The 16,022-nt window shown below is 36.0% G+C and overlaps 1 protein-coding gene across 1 annotated transcript; it reads right to left on the bottom strand.

The window, feature by feature from the left end:
* Nucleotides 1-8,936: 8,936 nt before the first annotated feature.
* LOC106295691 (probable LRR receptor-like serine/threonine-protein kinase At4g08850) lies at nt 8,937-12,477 on the bottom strand. The gene is made up of 2 exons (XM_013731659.1): nt 9,441-12,477; nt 8,937-9,345 (listed from the first exon to the last, which is right to left on the bottom strand). The coding sequence occupies exon 1, from the start codon at nt 12,238-12,240 to the stop codon at nt 10,204-10,206; it is 2,037 nt and encodes a 678-aa protein (XP_013587113.1). The 5' UTR covers nt 12,241-12,477; the 3' UTR covers nt 8,937-9,345; nt 9,441-10,203.
* Between the last annotated feature and the right edge of the window lie 3,545 nt (nt 12,478-16,022).

Genomic DNA, 16,022 nt, shown 5'->3' with positions numbered 1-16,022 from the left:
CGCCCCTTGAGCTCTCCAAATTTTTGTGAAAACTTATCGCGACGGCTCTTCATAACTTCGACTATCTCTCTCTTCCCTCGCCTATAGGCATGGTTGATCTCCTTCTCAGACGACTCTCGCTCACGGCGACGAAAAAATTTCCAGCTCATCCTTCAAACGAGCAATCTCTTTGTCAGCCATTTCAGCCTTGAATCGAGCCATCTGAGCCTCTTGTTTGCTCGTATCAAGGGCTCGGTTTATCATAAGAAGGCCCTGCGAGAAATTCTCAAAATCAATAGATCTTAGGACAAAGCAAAACCCGAGAATGTTCAAAGATGAGAACCTACCCCATTGACCATCCTCGCCGCTTTGGAAAAATCTAACACTTCGTTGGATCCGCCTGCGGTTGGAGGAAAGTCGAATTCAAAAATGCTCGCCGTTGCTTCCACCAGCTTAACTGTCCAGATAGTCCTTGAGTATGTTATCTGGAGAGAACTGTCCATCGACCACATCTTCATCCACCATAATATGCTTGTCCTTGCAAGGCTTCGACCTATCTTTCTTTGTCCGAGGCACATAGGGAATAAACCCGTCCATGCTAGACTCCGACCCTTCTTTGGTTGGCATGTTCGGCCGAAACCGGGAACGGTAGAGCCCGACAGCACGACGAACCCGCTTCGGGGAAAAGTCTGCCCAAAAGCATGGAGGCCCGCGTAATAACTCTCAAACGGTGGGCAATCCCTCGGTAAAGCCTCAAGATGATCAGTGTCAAGGGTGATTCCCGGTTCGTAACTCAGCACCAAGGTTCCAATGGGATGCTGTAAACCGCATGGATTAACCTGGCTGATCGACAAATTGAAACGATTGAGAAGCTGTACGATAAACTCCGGGATAGGGAACCATAGATGACATTGCATCAAATACGTCTCATAGCACGTGAAATAGCCTTCGGGCGGAGATTGTGTAACTTCCCCACCTTCTGGGAGGCGAAACTTGACTGACTCAGGAATCCTCCAGAAACGTCTAATGGCCACGAGCCCATTTGGACAACTCCTGCTCGGACAGCCGGCCACAGGGTTGGTTTTAAAAGGGGGAGGAAACCATACAACAGGAATGGGAGGTTTCACTTCGCCCATAGCCGTCCGCCATGCATCGACCTCTTCGGAATCGGTCGGCTCGGCCGGGAATTCCACCTTTGGGATAACATCGACGTGCCGTGAGCTGGAACCATCGGGAACGGAACGGTCGTGACGAGACTTGGTGGAGGATTTTCTCTTTGAACACATGATCTTTCCTTCTAAAAAAATAAATAAATATAATAATAATAATAATAAATTTTTTGGAAGAAGAAAAAGGAAGAGAAGAAAGCAAAGGATCTTCTTTGGGAAGAAAATTTGTGGGAATGAGCAAGTAAAGAATTTGAAAACTTACTCCACCTACTTATAGGCAAAAAAGATTCACTATACATCTTCGGATTTTTACACAGCGGATTCCGTCTAACTCATTCCAACATGTCTAATCCGCTCGCATGGACCTCACGATCCTAACGAGCTGGGGGGCTAACTATTGGGGTCAAAACCGGTTACGACGAAATCAACGTCAGAAAAGACGTCCGAGAAAACTTTCTCTTCATTAAAAAAAATGAAGTCGGGAAAGAACGGAAAAACTATCAAAAGTCTAAGGATCAGTTCGTCAAAACAAACAAACTTGATCATCGAACACGGATTCAGTTGGACCAGTCCAGTTCGGCGAACGGCCGAGCTGGACCCAACCCGGATTCAGCTCGGCCGTTCGCCGAGCTGGATCAACCGCGGATTCAGCTCGGCCGTTCGCCGAGCTGGATCAACCGCGGATTCAGCTCGGCCGTTCGCCGAGCTGGACCTAAGACGGATTCAGCTCGGCCGTTCGCTGAGCTGGACCAGTCCAGTTCGGTGAACGGCCGAGTTGGACCCAACACATATTCAGCTCGGTTGTTCGCCGAGCTGGACCAGTCCAGTTTGGTGAACGGCCGAGCTGGATCGAATGGAATCTGTCTTCACCTCGTCCTCATAACTCCTCTCCCAAGATTGCATCGAACTCATTCTTGCTTTGTCTCGATCGAAGGCATCGTCAGAACTCTACGATTTAAAAATCGAAAGAACCCGTTCTTTCTTGAAGAACATTCAGATTGATCGTATAAAATGACAACGGTTAGCCAAACACCAAAGGTTACCTACACTATACGAGGAATTTGAATGTTCTCCGGAATTGACGTCGTTTCAGAAGCATCCTTGTTATAAAATCATAAAAGCGCCGAAGTCGGAAAACGGCCCAGAAATGGCCAGAACACGACAAAGAGCCCACTTATGATTTTATGAAACCAAGCCCAGTTATTACGACGGTTTATCATTTGTCGCCCAGAAGAAGATAAATGTCAAGTTTCCGAAGATAAATGTCAAGTTTCCAAGGATAAATACAGAGATCGAAGAAAAATGGAATATTTCCACGGAACGATAAAATCGACCAAGGGGCAGAAAGGGAAAAGGTAAACCGCCTTAGAAGGAGTATATAAGGGGATCGAAGCTGAAGGGGCGAAGGAAGACACAAGAATTATTACTCAGAGCAAAAAACTTAGGGCATTTAGACAATTTTTCGTTTTTGTTTTCGAGCTGCGACTCAATTAGGTTTTCGAGTCTTAGGTTGCTAGAACTAGGAATCTCGCCGACAACTCTCGTGGTCGAAGGATCTTACCTTGTTGTTACGCTCAAACGCGGATTCGGAATAAAAACATTTCTGTCTCTCTTTTTGATTCCATATATTTATTTGTCATCTATACTTTCGTGTTCTGATTGTTTGGCGTGTGGTTTAGCAGATATCGGGGACCTCTGAGAAATTTAGGGTTTCCTATCTTTCCTAATTTAAACGAAAATCGACAGTGCGAATCCCACACATGTGTTCTAGAGTAGCTAACTAGAACCTTGAACTTAAGATTGTGGACAACTACGACGGTATGTTTTGCACCAGAACTAATTCCCTTGAGCTAGTATTGCTAGAAACAAGTGAAAGCTGATTTAGACAGTACTTGTGAACCTATCGATCAACTCGCTAACACCTGTCTAAGAGAACATCGATCGACGTTCTTACCATAACATCGATCGACGTTCGATTTGTATCAACAAGAGACAGCTGAGATATTGGACTTAGTCAATACATAAGAATCACATGCGAAAGCTGAATATCTTTACACTAAAAGTCGAGTTCTAGGATTAAAAACCTAAGCATTCTATACCTCTATAATCCCAATTACCTGAATAGAAACCCTAGATCTAACGATTTCTAATATCTTTTTACAAACCTCAAACCAATCAACTGAAGAACTGCTTGTTCGCTTTACTTTCAATTTACTGTTTTCATTATTTACCTAGCCTAATCATAAACTATTTAAATCTATTGTGTTTCCTAGCTCCTTGTGGATTTGATCCCTAAATAATACAATTGAAACTTTTATTTAAGAGAGTAAATCATTTTTAGGGTAATTTGAGTGATATTAGGTTGTCTATTGACCCTTCTGTCCACCAGTTTACCGGTGCAACATGGTAAGGTTATTAAATGGGACTTTGGAAGAGTTCGAGTTATGTTCCGCAAAGAAAGGATAGACATGATGGCAAACGTTTGTGGTAAGTATTTTAACTTAAACCATTTCATAGATTTTCAGTTTTCCATCTATTTACTTTAACTTATCTGTCCTGACAACATAATTAGGAATCTCTGTAACCCTAGTTTTTTTTTCTTCAATTCTAGTGAATCCAAAGAAAATCAATGTGATTAAGAAAATCTCTGTAGTCAAGAAAATCATTGTAGTCAAACTCGTCTATCGGTTACAAACTATTCCTTTTTAAGTTATTAAAGCTTAAGTTTATTTTTAATTGTTAGGGTTTTTAGCAGTGTTTTTAAAACCGGACCTACCCGATGGTTGAACCGGGTTCGACTATGAACTAGATACATAGCCGGGTTGGGTCTAATAATTGGTTCGACTATGAACCATCACGTAGCAAGAATGGATTAATTCAGAGTTATTAAACGAATAAAAGCCATTTAAAACTATCAAAAATCTAGAAACCACCCATATAAACATAAAACTAGTTTATAGTTACAAGATTTATGTATTAAATTCATTTATATTTTAATTATGTATCATATTTACTAATATTACTTATAAATTTATAAACTATAAATATATTAACCCAGATTATTGAACTATGTTTAATCCGGTCGAACCATATTGAACCGAGACCCAAAAATTATCCGGTTCAGTTTTCGGTCCGGTTTTAAAAACACTGGTTTTTAGTGAAACTTTTATAGTTCCGTAGAAAATTTTAGTTTAGGTTATAGCACTTGACTTTGTCAACTGTTGGATTGATTAAGTACTAGATAACAACATGCTTCCTACACTACAAGGGGTGATTTTTTTTTTAAATATATTGTATTTAAATATTATAACTTTGTTATCAATATTTTTTAAAACATTTGGTTAGAGGTGGGCATTCGAGTACCATTTGGTTTGATTCAGTTCGCTTCGGTTTGGATCCTTGCGGATTTGGTTCAGTTTGGATCTTTGCGGATTTGGTTTGGGTTTCGGTTCAGATAACCTATTTAATTTTTAAAAAGTTCATATATACTTTAAATTTTTCAAAATATAAAAATAAAAATAATATATAACATATAAATTTGAATAATGTATACCAAAATACTTAACTTAACATAATATTGATATAGCTTAAATATTTGGATAGAAAACCAATAGATATTTTAAGTAAGTTTGGTATTTAAAGTATCATTTAACTATTTTAAACATGTACTTATAACTATATGTCTATATTTTCGAGTATTTTGGAAAGCTTAAAAACATTTTATATATTTTGTATATTCTTTTAGATATTAAATTTAATATAAATAATAGATTTAAGTATATAAATCTGGTTCGGATATATTCGGATACCCGAAATATTTCAGTTTGGATAAGGTTAGGTTCCGGTTCTCTAGATACAAAAATTTTGAATCCAGAAAAGAAATATTAATACGATTGTATGAACATTTGTATCTTGTTATAACAAAAATAATTAAGCCATTGATCAGAAAATTTTCAAAAGGATTTTTAACATTTTTTTGTAATTTAAAGTCGTTTTAAAAAATTCAAAATATAACATATAAGAAAAAATCTATTTTTTTATTATATTGTTAATGTGATTGTTTAATTTCTTTTAATAATATAAAATCAAATAAAAATGAAAAAGGATTTAAAAATTGTTATCAAATCTTTATTATTCATAATCATTAATTACCATATATATGTTAATAATATTAGGTAACTTCATAGCTTTTATTTAAGAAAATAATACACACTTCTTATATTTTGGGTTAATATAATGTTTCCTAGTACTTGGATTTTGGACCAATATTTTTTTCAATTGATTCTTAAGCTGTTGTAAGCAAAATTGACATCCTAATTAAGTGACACCTAAACATGATATCTTTTTAATTAGTACAGACTTAAGGTTACAACTTTTTAAATGGTCCTCAATTAATATATATATAGGGGATTGGGTGAATGGAACTTGAGTTTATAGCTTTGTGTATTGTCGGGTTGAAGATTTGGGCTGAGAAATTCCTTTATCTTTCTTAACCAAACTTTATGATAAAGATTTTGGAAGTTTTCGTGATGTTTGTATTTTATTATATCACTCCACATCTCATATATTATGTCTCCAAATGATTTTTGAATCTTTTTATGTATTTTTCATTGTCTCTTATATTTATCTATTTTGTCTCTTTTTACTTACAAAACCACCCTAAGAACTCGACAAATCTTACTAAGTCGACAAGTATGTGGATTCATGTTGCATTTTCAGTAAACATTTTACATTTAACTAGTTTAAATTTATGATTTTTGTTTTTGACTGTAATTTGTCTATATGTTTCTTGATTATTCAGGTTAAGAGAATGGATAATCCTCCAACAGATTCACCCTTACCCCGTAAGCGAACCTCAAATGCTGTAGGATGGGATTATGGAGTTTTGTTTGATGCACAATTTCCATACAAAGTGAAATGTAAATTGTGTAGGAAAGAGTTCTCTATTGGTGTATGCAAAATGAAAGAGCACATTGGTCATTTGAAAGGAAATGTTGCAGATTGTCCAATGTCAACTAAAGAGGATCAAGAGAAATGTAAGAAGGCTATTGCTGAAGCTAAGAACAAGAAAAGTATTAAGAATAAACATGAAGAAGCTTGAGGGCACAGGTTGATATAAGCAAAAACACCATCATTGAAGAGTTAGAAAAAGAGCTTGGAACTCTTAAAATCCCCACTTCCAAGGTCCCATTGATCAGCTTGCGAGCGCCATCAATCCTGAAGTCTCAATGGCTGCAAAGACACGACAACATAATCTATATGATCCTATATCAAAGGAGAAGACACATGCTGTCCACCATTATTGTGCTCGATGAATCTTCAGTCAAATATCTCATTCAACGCCATTGTCAATGAGTCATTTAGATTATTCTGTGAAGCTTTAGGACAGTTTGAACCTGGGTGGATACCTCCAACACAATATTTGTTGAGAGAACCTTTTGCTAAATGAAGAAAAAAAAAGGACCAAAGAAAAGCTAAAGGCTCTGGAAGAATAAGGGGAGAGAAAGTTGCTCGGTTATGACAAATGCATGGACTGATAGGAAGAAACGGAGCATGATGAATATGTGTGTTAATTGAAGAGGGTACATGCTTCCTTTCTTCAAATGATGCTTTTAAAGATGTTCACACAGATGAATATATATTCAACTACATTGACAAGTGTATAGAAGATTAAGGGGGTGAGAGGGTTGTGCAAATTGCTGCTAGGCTTCTTAAAGAGAAGAGACCAAAAATATTTTGGACAGGATGTGCTGCACGTACTGTTGATTTGATGCTTGAGGGGATTCCCAAGCTGTCAGGTTTTCCTAAAGTTATAGAGTAAGCAAAATGGTTCACAATATTTGTGTATGGTCATCATAAAACATTAAACATGATGAGAGCATATACAAATAACAGAGATATTGTGAGGCCAGGATCAAAAAGGTTTGCAACATGATTTTTGACACTTAATAGTGTATTCGAGAAGAAGGAACAACTGAGGAACATGTTTAACGGTGGTGAATGGCATGATTGCAAGCATTCCAAAACTAAAAAGGGAAAGATAACATCTGGAAATGGGATGAGTTGTTTATTTTGCAACAATGTTATGCTTGTTATGAAAGTATTAAGCCCAATGGTGAAAGTTCTAAGACTTGTCGATGGAGAGATGATTTTTTCTCTTAGTTTTATTATGGTGAGCTCTTAATAGCTAAGAATTCTATCAAATAAGCTACTGATAATTTGGAGAAGAACTACCAGCCTAACCTTAATATCATTGATGAGAAGATGAATGGTAGGTGGGATTCTCCTTTGAATATGGTTGCTTGCTTTCTCAATCCATTATACTTTTACAACCTACCTTTAACTTGGAAGTTATGGACGGATTCATCATGTTGTTTGTTGATATACCATGAAGTTTACAACATTTAGACCATGGTATATGGTCTTTTAGAGTCTATTATATATGTTTGAAGTATGTTTTAGAGTCTTTTCAGGTCCATATATGTTTTAGAACAATATGGAAATTATGGAGAATTTTAGAGTTTAAGGATGAGAAAACTAGTAGATGTTCAAAAAATCAAAGTCAGAGCTTAGAATTAGAAGGGGTGTCAATCGACACTGCAATCTTGAGCCATCGTGAGGAGACGGGCCCGATTTGATCGAGACCGACATGAGCCCATAAATCACCACATATTACAAGATTTCCCTTGGATGACTTATATTACCTAATATATATGTGTTTAGTCATTGTCTAGGCTAAACACACATCTTATTTACCTCTTTCATTCACCATAATAATAAGGGTTTTTAGTAGCTTTTGGAGAGAAGATCAAACACTCCTTCAAAGATTTGTACTGGAACTCCAATGTCTTTTACTCTATCTTTTTATGCATTTCATTTAATTTATCTTTATGATTTGCTTAATTATGTCTTAGTAATTACCTTGTTAGATTTAGGGTTTTGATGAATTACTGAAACAAAAAACTGCTATGGTGATTTAATAGGATCCTTCACAGAATTGGACTTATTGCTTGTCTTATAGAGTAGCTAACGGAACCCTGAATTTAGAATATTGACAACTTCGAAAGTAGGTTCATGACTGATAATAATTCCACTGAGCTAAGTTGTTAGATACATGCGAGAAATGGTCTTGGCATCTAGTGAATATGTCGATTATGTCATTAATGCTTGACTAAAGAAGCATCGATCAACACTCACTATATAGTATCGATCGACGCTCACTCCTTGTTCGCATGCGAGAATTGGAACAAATATTTAGCCATTTGATTAGATTCACAGCGAGAGCTGGATATCTTACTATTGCATTCGAGTTCTAAGACGGTTTATCATACACCCTTAGCATATATACATCATAATTCTGATAACCTGAAACCCTAGGTTTAACTATTTGTCTTATATTCTCACAACCAACTTGTTCAGTGCTTTAATCATATATTGTTTTATTTTTACTTACCTAGTTTAAACTATATTGTGTGTCCACGCTCCACGTAGATTTGATCCTTAATTAATACAAGTGAACTTCTTATTTGAAAGAGAAAATTGTTTTAGAGTAATTTGAGCGATATTATATAGAGACATTCTATCATAGTGATTTTGAAAAGCAAGATTCAGTTGCCAATGATGAAGTTAATCTATACAAAAACAAAAGTGGTTTCTTTGGTTAGCAATGAAAAGCTGCGAGACGAAAGAAAATTTTGACCCAGGTTTATTTTTTATTTTAACTATCTTCGCTTAAAAATTATGTGCCACACGCTGTAGCAGGAGCATTTAACTAGTTTCCGGACAAGGTTAGTAAGTAATTTAAACTGATATCATTTATTTGTCTGATACAAATTAAGTGATGCATGCAATACGATCTTTTTATTGTAGTGTTCTTTGGGATGTAAATATCAAGAGTGATTAATGAGTTTCTATGAGAATTCAGCGGCGATTGTCATCATCGTTGGCCGAAACTGGGGATTCGCTTGCAAGCACAGTACCGCCACTTTTACCATCTTCGAGAGCTCATCTCTAATCTCCGCCTCTGGCATACGCAGACGTTCATCGGAAATGCTTCTTAGTGACAGAGTTGTCCCGGGAGAAGAAGATAAAGTGGAAACCAAATCCCCCGGATATTTTCCTTTTATCACTTCGAACATCAAAACCCCAAAGCTATACACATCACTTTTCTCCGTCACTCTAATTGCGTAAGCTAATTCTGTAAAGATAAAAAAATAAAAAATAAAAACTATTAAAATTTAATTACGGGAATTTTAGGGGTTTCAAATTTTGATTTCGGGAATTTAATTTTACCTGGAGCGACGTAGCCGTAGGTGCCAGCAACGGCGGACCAATTGGATGAATCCGTCTTGAGAAGCTTCGCTGTCCCAAAATCGGAGATCTTAGCTTCGTAATCGTTGCCTAGAAGGATGTTTCCGCTGCTAATATCACGGTGCACGATCGGAGATGATCGGTCATGATGCATATACGACAACGCGTACGCTACGCCTTTGACGATGTTGATTCTCTTAACCCAATCGAGCCGTTTAGCTTCGTCGTCGCTGGACAACACTTTCCTTAAACTTCCTTTTTCCATGTACTCGTAGATGAGGAATGTGTGGTGGCGGAAGGAGCAATAGCCGAATAGCTTCACCACGTTCCGGTGACGGATCTCCGTTAACGCTCTCACTTCGTTTAAGAAGTCTTGTTTCGTTATCTCTTCGTCTGTAGTTTCGTGTAGCTTTTTCACGGCCACGGTTGTGCCTAATGAGAGCTTTGCTTTGTAGACTTTGCCGTATCCTCCGGTTCCGATTAGGTATCTTGGATCGAAATCTTTCGTTGATTTGATGATCTCTTGATATTTGACTTTGCCACCAGAGCTAAAGATTGACAAACTCTCTCCTTTTTCAGAATCTGATTTGTCTTCAGTTCTTGGCTTTCGTTTCTTGAGGTAGTAAGTAAATGTCCCTGCGCATACACTGAGAATCACGAGCGCCCCTAGGATCGGTACTAATATCCACACAACAAGGTTGTCGTCCTTCTTTTTCGATTTCTTGATCGCAGCTGAAGTGACTGGTCATGGTTTCAACCTCTGTTTACTTGCATTACTGCATAAGCCTCTGTTTCCTTTCAATGCTTTTGCGGTTGCGTTTCCAAACGCAGGGATGTCTGGAAGTGGACCCTCGAGGTTATTGTTTGATATATCGATGTATATCAGGGCTTTCATGTCCTTGAAACTTGGTAGAATTTGACCAGAGAGATTGTTGTCTGAGAGGTTGAGCTTCTCAAGGCTTTCCAGGGAGCTGAGTGGTGGGATTTCTCCGCTGAGCTGGTTGTCGCTGAGATCAAGAATAGATAACTGAATCAGCTTTGTTAATCCCATTGGAATGCGTTCCTCCAACTTGTTTCTGCTCAGGTTCATGTAATGAAGATTTGGTAAGGAGTTCAAGGTTTGTGGGATGTTGGAGCTGAATCTGTTTGAGGACAAGTCAAGATACTCAAGCTTGGTCAAGAATCTTATTCCTTCTGGGATTTTTCCAGAAAACTGATTCCCATTCAGTTTTAGCCTTGTCAAAGCCGTGAGATTTCCAATTGCTTCTGGAAGTTCACCAGTGAGGTTGTTGGTAGATAGGTCCAGCTCACCAAGTTGCGTCATCCTCCAAATCTCGGGTGGGATAGGACCCGTTATGTTGTTGTTTGACATGATCAAGTAGAGTAGCTTTCGATTCTTCTCCCAGTTGCCTGAAATCCGGCCGTGGAATTTGTTGTGGCTGAGATCAATGAAATCAAGATGCGGGTAAACCCCGAATGCCTCAGATACATCTCCGGTGAATCGGTTCCCTGTGAATCTTGCTCTCATCAAGCTTTTGCAGTCTCTCACGCTTTTCGGGATAGGACCTTCGAGGTGATTATCATCTAGTGTGAGGTTCTCAAGCTTGCCACCGTTGCAAATGGTTTCAGGCAAGAATCCGGTGAACTTGTTTGTGTCGAGTTGCAAGACAATTAGCTCTGAAGAGTTTGCAACCCCTGAAGGGATCGGACCAGAGAGCATATTTTCACGGAGGAACAAAAACTGCAGCTTGGTAAAGTTTCCGAAGGAATGAGGAACCGAACCTGTAAGTTTGTTCTGGCTTAACTCTAAATCGGTCATGGATTCAATGTTTCCTAGTTCGGGGGGGATGACACCAGTTAGATGATTTAGGTAAAGATGAAGAACAGTTAAGTTCTTGAGATTTCCTAAGGAAGGAGGAATTGAACCTGTAAGGTTATTTGTATGAAGGGTAAGGGAATCTAGACTGGTCATGTCACCGATCTCAGGGGGTATTTCACCCGAAAGTTTGTTTTCAAACAAGTTGAGAAGAGTTAAGTTCTTCAACTTTCCTAAACTGGAAGGAATGTGACCGGTCATGCTGTTTCTATCAAGGCACAGCTCAACAAGATTGGCTAAGTTTCCAATCTCTGAAGGAACTGGACCAGAGAGAGAGTTGTTAAAAAGATACAGGTTAACCAAGTTTGATAGGTTTCCAATGGAAGAGGGTATTGGTCCGGACAAGATATTGTCATACAAGGCAATTTCTCGAACCGAAGTTAAGAGACCTATCTCAGATGGAATCGACCCGTTTAACTGGTTTTCGACAAGATGGAGAGTTTCGAGGTTTCGTAACTTGCCAAGCTCAGGTGGGATTTCTCCAGTCAACTGGTTTATGGAGAGATCAAAGTATATGAGTTTAGTGAGGTTTCCGAACTGGGGAGGCATGGTTCCAGAGAAACGGTTCATACTAAGATCAACGTAAGCTAGGTTTGGGAGAGAAGAAAAAGGGAAATCTTGGAATGTACCTTCAATGGAAGTGTCAGTCAGGTTTAACCTGATGATACTGCCTAGTTGGTCGCAGGAAACGCCATACCATCTGGTGCAGAAGCTTGTATTGATGTTTGTGTTGATGACCCACGAAGACAGCTTTGATGAGCTTGTCTGGTTCTTGAAAGTCGATTTCCATTTGAGAAGAGCGTTTGCTTCTGAGATAGTTGCAGAAACTGCAATAGAACTGCCCAAAATTATGGTTATGATGAAAATAAAATGAAGATCGTAAGCATTCTTCTCTACAAAACCCATCTCACACTCTCTCTGATCTTGGTTGATGCGAGATAAGGTTATACCAGTCCCGGCTATTTTATGATCGTTAATTTCACATAGTGATTGACTTGGGGTCGTCTCCTTGATAATGAAAGTCTAACCCGTCAAAGGGTTCATGTAACATTTTTCTTTTTGAACAACAGGGTTCGTGTAACATTTTTCTTTTTGAACAAGGTTCATGTAACATTTTTCTTTTTGAACAACTAGTATTATCAGCCCGGGCAAATTTCGATTTGCATTTATATTTTTTTGTTTTAACCAAATTCTAGTGTTCTGTTTTTCTTTATCAAAATTAAATTTTATTTTAGTCACATTTTTTTGTCAACATTTTAGTCACATTTATAACTGGATAAAATGGAGACCAAAATCAGACGTGTTAACATTTGAAACAAAACAGTTAGAAGGGTAAATATTGTTTTTTTTTTGTAAAATAAGAGGGGTAAATATTGTTATGAGCTTTTCCAAAAAGAGATACATGTTTGGAAGCACCTTTTATTTACAAATATTAATTTGTAAATACCAACACATAATAATATAATTATTATATATGACCCATCAGTTTTATTTGTATTTGGTTTGTAAATAATTCTTCTTTCAAATATTTTTATTTATTTTAATATAACATAACAAAAAGTAAAATAAAATATAATATAATATAAAAAGTCAAACTTTTATTGAAATTTTTTGATCGAAAGATTTTAAAAATTTGAAGCTTGTATAAAGATCACTTAGATAAATGTCTGATTTAGAATAAAAAAAAAAACACATTTTGGGATTTTTTTTTAGGTTAGATTTGCATTTTTTTCTATTATTTTCCATCACCTCTTTCTGTAGTCATCACTAGTCTTGAAGTTCATTAGTAAGACACAAACAGATATATAATAGACTCATAAACAGATCTTTAAAATAGTTGAATATGTTCTATTATAAAAAAAAAAACATATTTGTAAGATAGTTAAACCACAACAAATGATTAGTAGATACAAAATTTGTATATAGCAGTTTCAGATATACATATTGATACCTAAGCTTTCTGACAAAATTCTGAGTTTTTTTTTTCTTGTTTGAAGAAAACTTTGAAACTGGAGTACATTTAAGTAACATCTTCAACCTGACTCATGCCAAAAGAACTAAAATGAATGAGAGACCATTGAACTGGAAAAAGGAGAAAATTAAATCTGAAACTAAACTTCAGTAATTTTTTTACAGCACTCAGAACACAAGGAAAAAACGAAGTAGAAATGATGGTAAAGGAAAGATATAGAAATAATAAATTAGTTGTTTGAATTTATATAAGAGTTGTTGACATAAAAAAAAAGAATTATATAAGAGTTAAACAGTTTGAACTTTGAAATCGTAGCATAATTTTTACAAAAGACAGTGTTTTAAAGAAATTGGAACGTGGTAGTGACATAAGAAAATGCAGGGAGTCGGTAGTTTTATATATATAGTTTTCTAAAAATTAAAAATCAAAAAATTATTTTAATTATTTTGTTTTTAAAAACATAAAGACATGTCTCAGATTTTTGTTGGCCTAGTGATTTCTGCTTTGATATACATAAAGGATTATCTGATTAATTCAAGAAAAATCAGCCAGAAGATATTTTATGGGTTCTTACGTTGAATATTCCATTGATTTTTAATGCAGTTCATTGTTTGTGGAAGACAATTAGTCCGTTTCGGGGCAAATCTCCAAAATAGCACTTTTCTAAGTTTATATCATAACTAAACCCTAAACTCTAAAATCTAAACCCTAAACTCTAAAATCTAAACCCTAAACTCTAAAATCTAAACCCTAAACTCTAAAATCTAAACCCTAAACTCTAAAATCTAAACCCTAAACTCTAAAATCTAAACCCTAAACTCTAAAATCTAAACCCTAAACTCTAAAATCTAAACCCTAAACTCTAAAATCTAAACCCTAAACTCTAAACCTTAAACCCTAAACCCTAAATCCTAAAACCCACCCTTTAACTCTAAACCCTAAGTTTGTGACTTTAGATAAAACATTAAGTGTTATTTTTGTAACTTTTGACCTTGAGTGCTAGTTTGGGAACATAAACTTGATTTAGTGCTATTTTTGTCTTTTTCTCTTGTTTTCTTCTCAATTTTCCTGCCTTGTGTCTAAGTGTCTTTCTAGTCAGATTCCAAAATTTTGTTTGAGTGAAACCTTTTCATAGTTTTTTCTTACGTGCAATGCCATCTTCAGTTTTTCACGCTTAGCTAAATGTTTTTCTGCACCATGTCCAGAAATACAAATTTTAAAATTGAAATTATACTTTAAAATAAAATTTGTTAAATTTTAATTTTAGTTTAATTATAGAGAAATTTCCTAAGTTAGCACTTTTAAAGTTTTTGTCACAAAAATAGTCATCAATGAGATAAACAACTAAAAGAAGTTTTATTAAAGAGTAAAAATACATTTATAGGATTAACTAATCTAGACTTAGGGTTTAGAGTTAAGGGGTGGGATTTTGAGGATAGAGTTTCAAATTTAAATTTTTTTAAAAATATTAAAATTTTCAAAATAAAAATGGGTTATTTTGGTCATTTTTCTTAATGAAATGTATTTTGTGAGAAAAACTTAAAATGAGCTATTTGAGAGAATTGCCCTTAATTATATGTAAAAATTAAGATAAAATAAATATTTTTATTTAAATTTTTATTTAATAATATATATGTAGATATTTAAAATTATAATCTTGGAAATATTTTTAACCTATTTACTTTGGTTAAAATATATTAAATATTTTTTGTTGTCAACAATATAAACAAACTCAACTAAAACTCTGCAAACTAAGATGGTAACTCTGCATCCATGTGAATGACAAATGACGTTTGTTTCCCGGTACTGGATGCCAAACTATCAGCCTTTTTGTTATGCATCCGTTGTAGTTAAAACTTTCCTTCAGTGTCTGAATATCTTCCAAGTATGTTGCAAAGGTAGGTCATTTTTTTGATTCTGAAATCAGCTTCACCAATTGAGAACACTCTGTTGCGAATGTTACATGGAATTGTCTAAGATTCCTCATACTTTCCATTGCTCATATGAGTGCTTCTATTTCCGAATGGAGGGGAAAAAGGCTGGCTCTTGTATTTTTTGCCCCCATTAGTCCATTGAAACCTTCTAGTGTATTGTACCAACCTTATCTCAAAAATGTATTCTTTTCTTTCCAAGAGTCATTTGTGAAACACCATCTACCTGAAATTTGAGGTAAACTTTCCTGATTTGCCTCCCTACAATGTTTAACCCTTCGAATATGTTCATCCTGAGTCTCATTCCAAATTGTGAATTCAGTTACCGCCACCTGAAGAGTATTTATGGGATCAATATTAATATTACTAAAAGCCATATTGTTCCTCATTTCCAGATACCATAATATCCTAGCGAACTGATGATTTTCTATATTTTATCTCTGAAATAGATAATCCATATTTCCAAAAATCCATTGCATAGAAGAATTGTTTGGATTGGATGGGATCTGTGAAATGGTCCATACTTGAACTGCTGGCGGACATTAAAACAACCATGATTTGTTGATTCCTTAGCTACTCCACATCTTGTACACTAGGTATCACATTGAATACCTTTTGCACATAAATTTGTCTTCACCGCAATGTAACCTGAGACTATTTGCCATATAAAGTGCTTGATCTTAGGAAGGAATCTAATCTTCCATGAGAAAGCATTTAGAATGTTGACATCTGGCCCGTACACCGGTGGTGTCCACCCTGAATCAGGATACATCCATTCCGCTTGA

This window comes from Brassica oleracea, chromosome C5 (genome assembly GCF_000695525.1).
Source record: "Brassica oleracea var. oleracea cultivar TO1000 chromosome C5, BOL, whole genome shotgun sequence".
Taxonomy (NCBI): Eukaryota; Viridiplantae; Streptophyta; class Magnoliopsida; order Brassicales; family Brassicaceae; genus Brassica; species Brassica oleracea.
Note: the sequence above shows the minus strand (reverse complement) of the source record. Positions and strands in the feature narration are given on the sequence as shown.

Bases quoted from the DNA above. Each gene is read 5' to 3' on its own strand.
- LOC106295691 (XM_013731659.1), bottom strand. From the start codon at position 12,240: ATGGGTTTTGTAGAGAAGAATGCTTACGATCTTCATTTTATTTTCATC.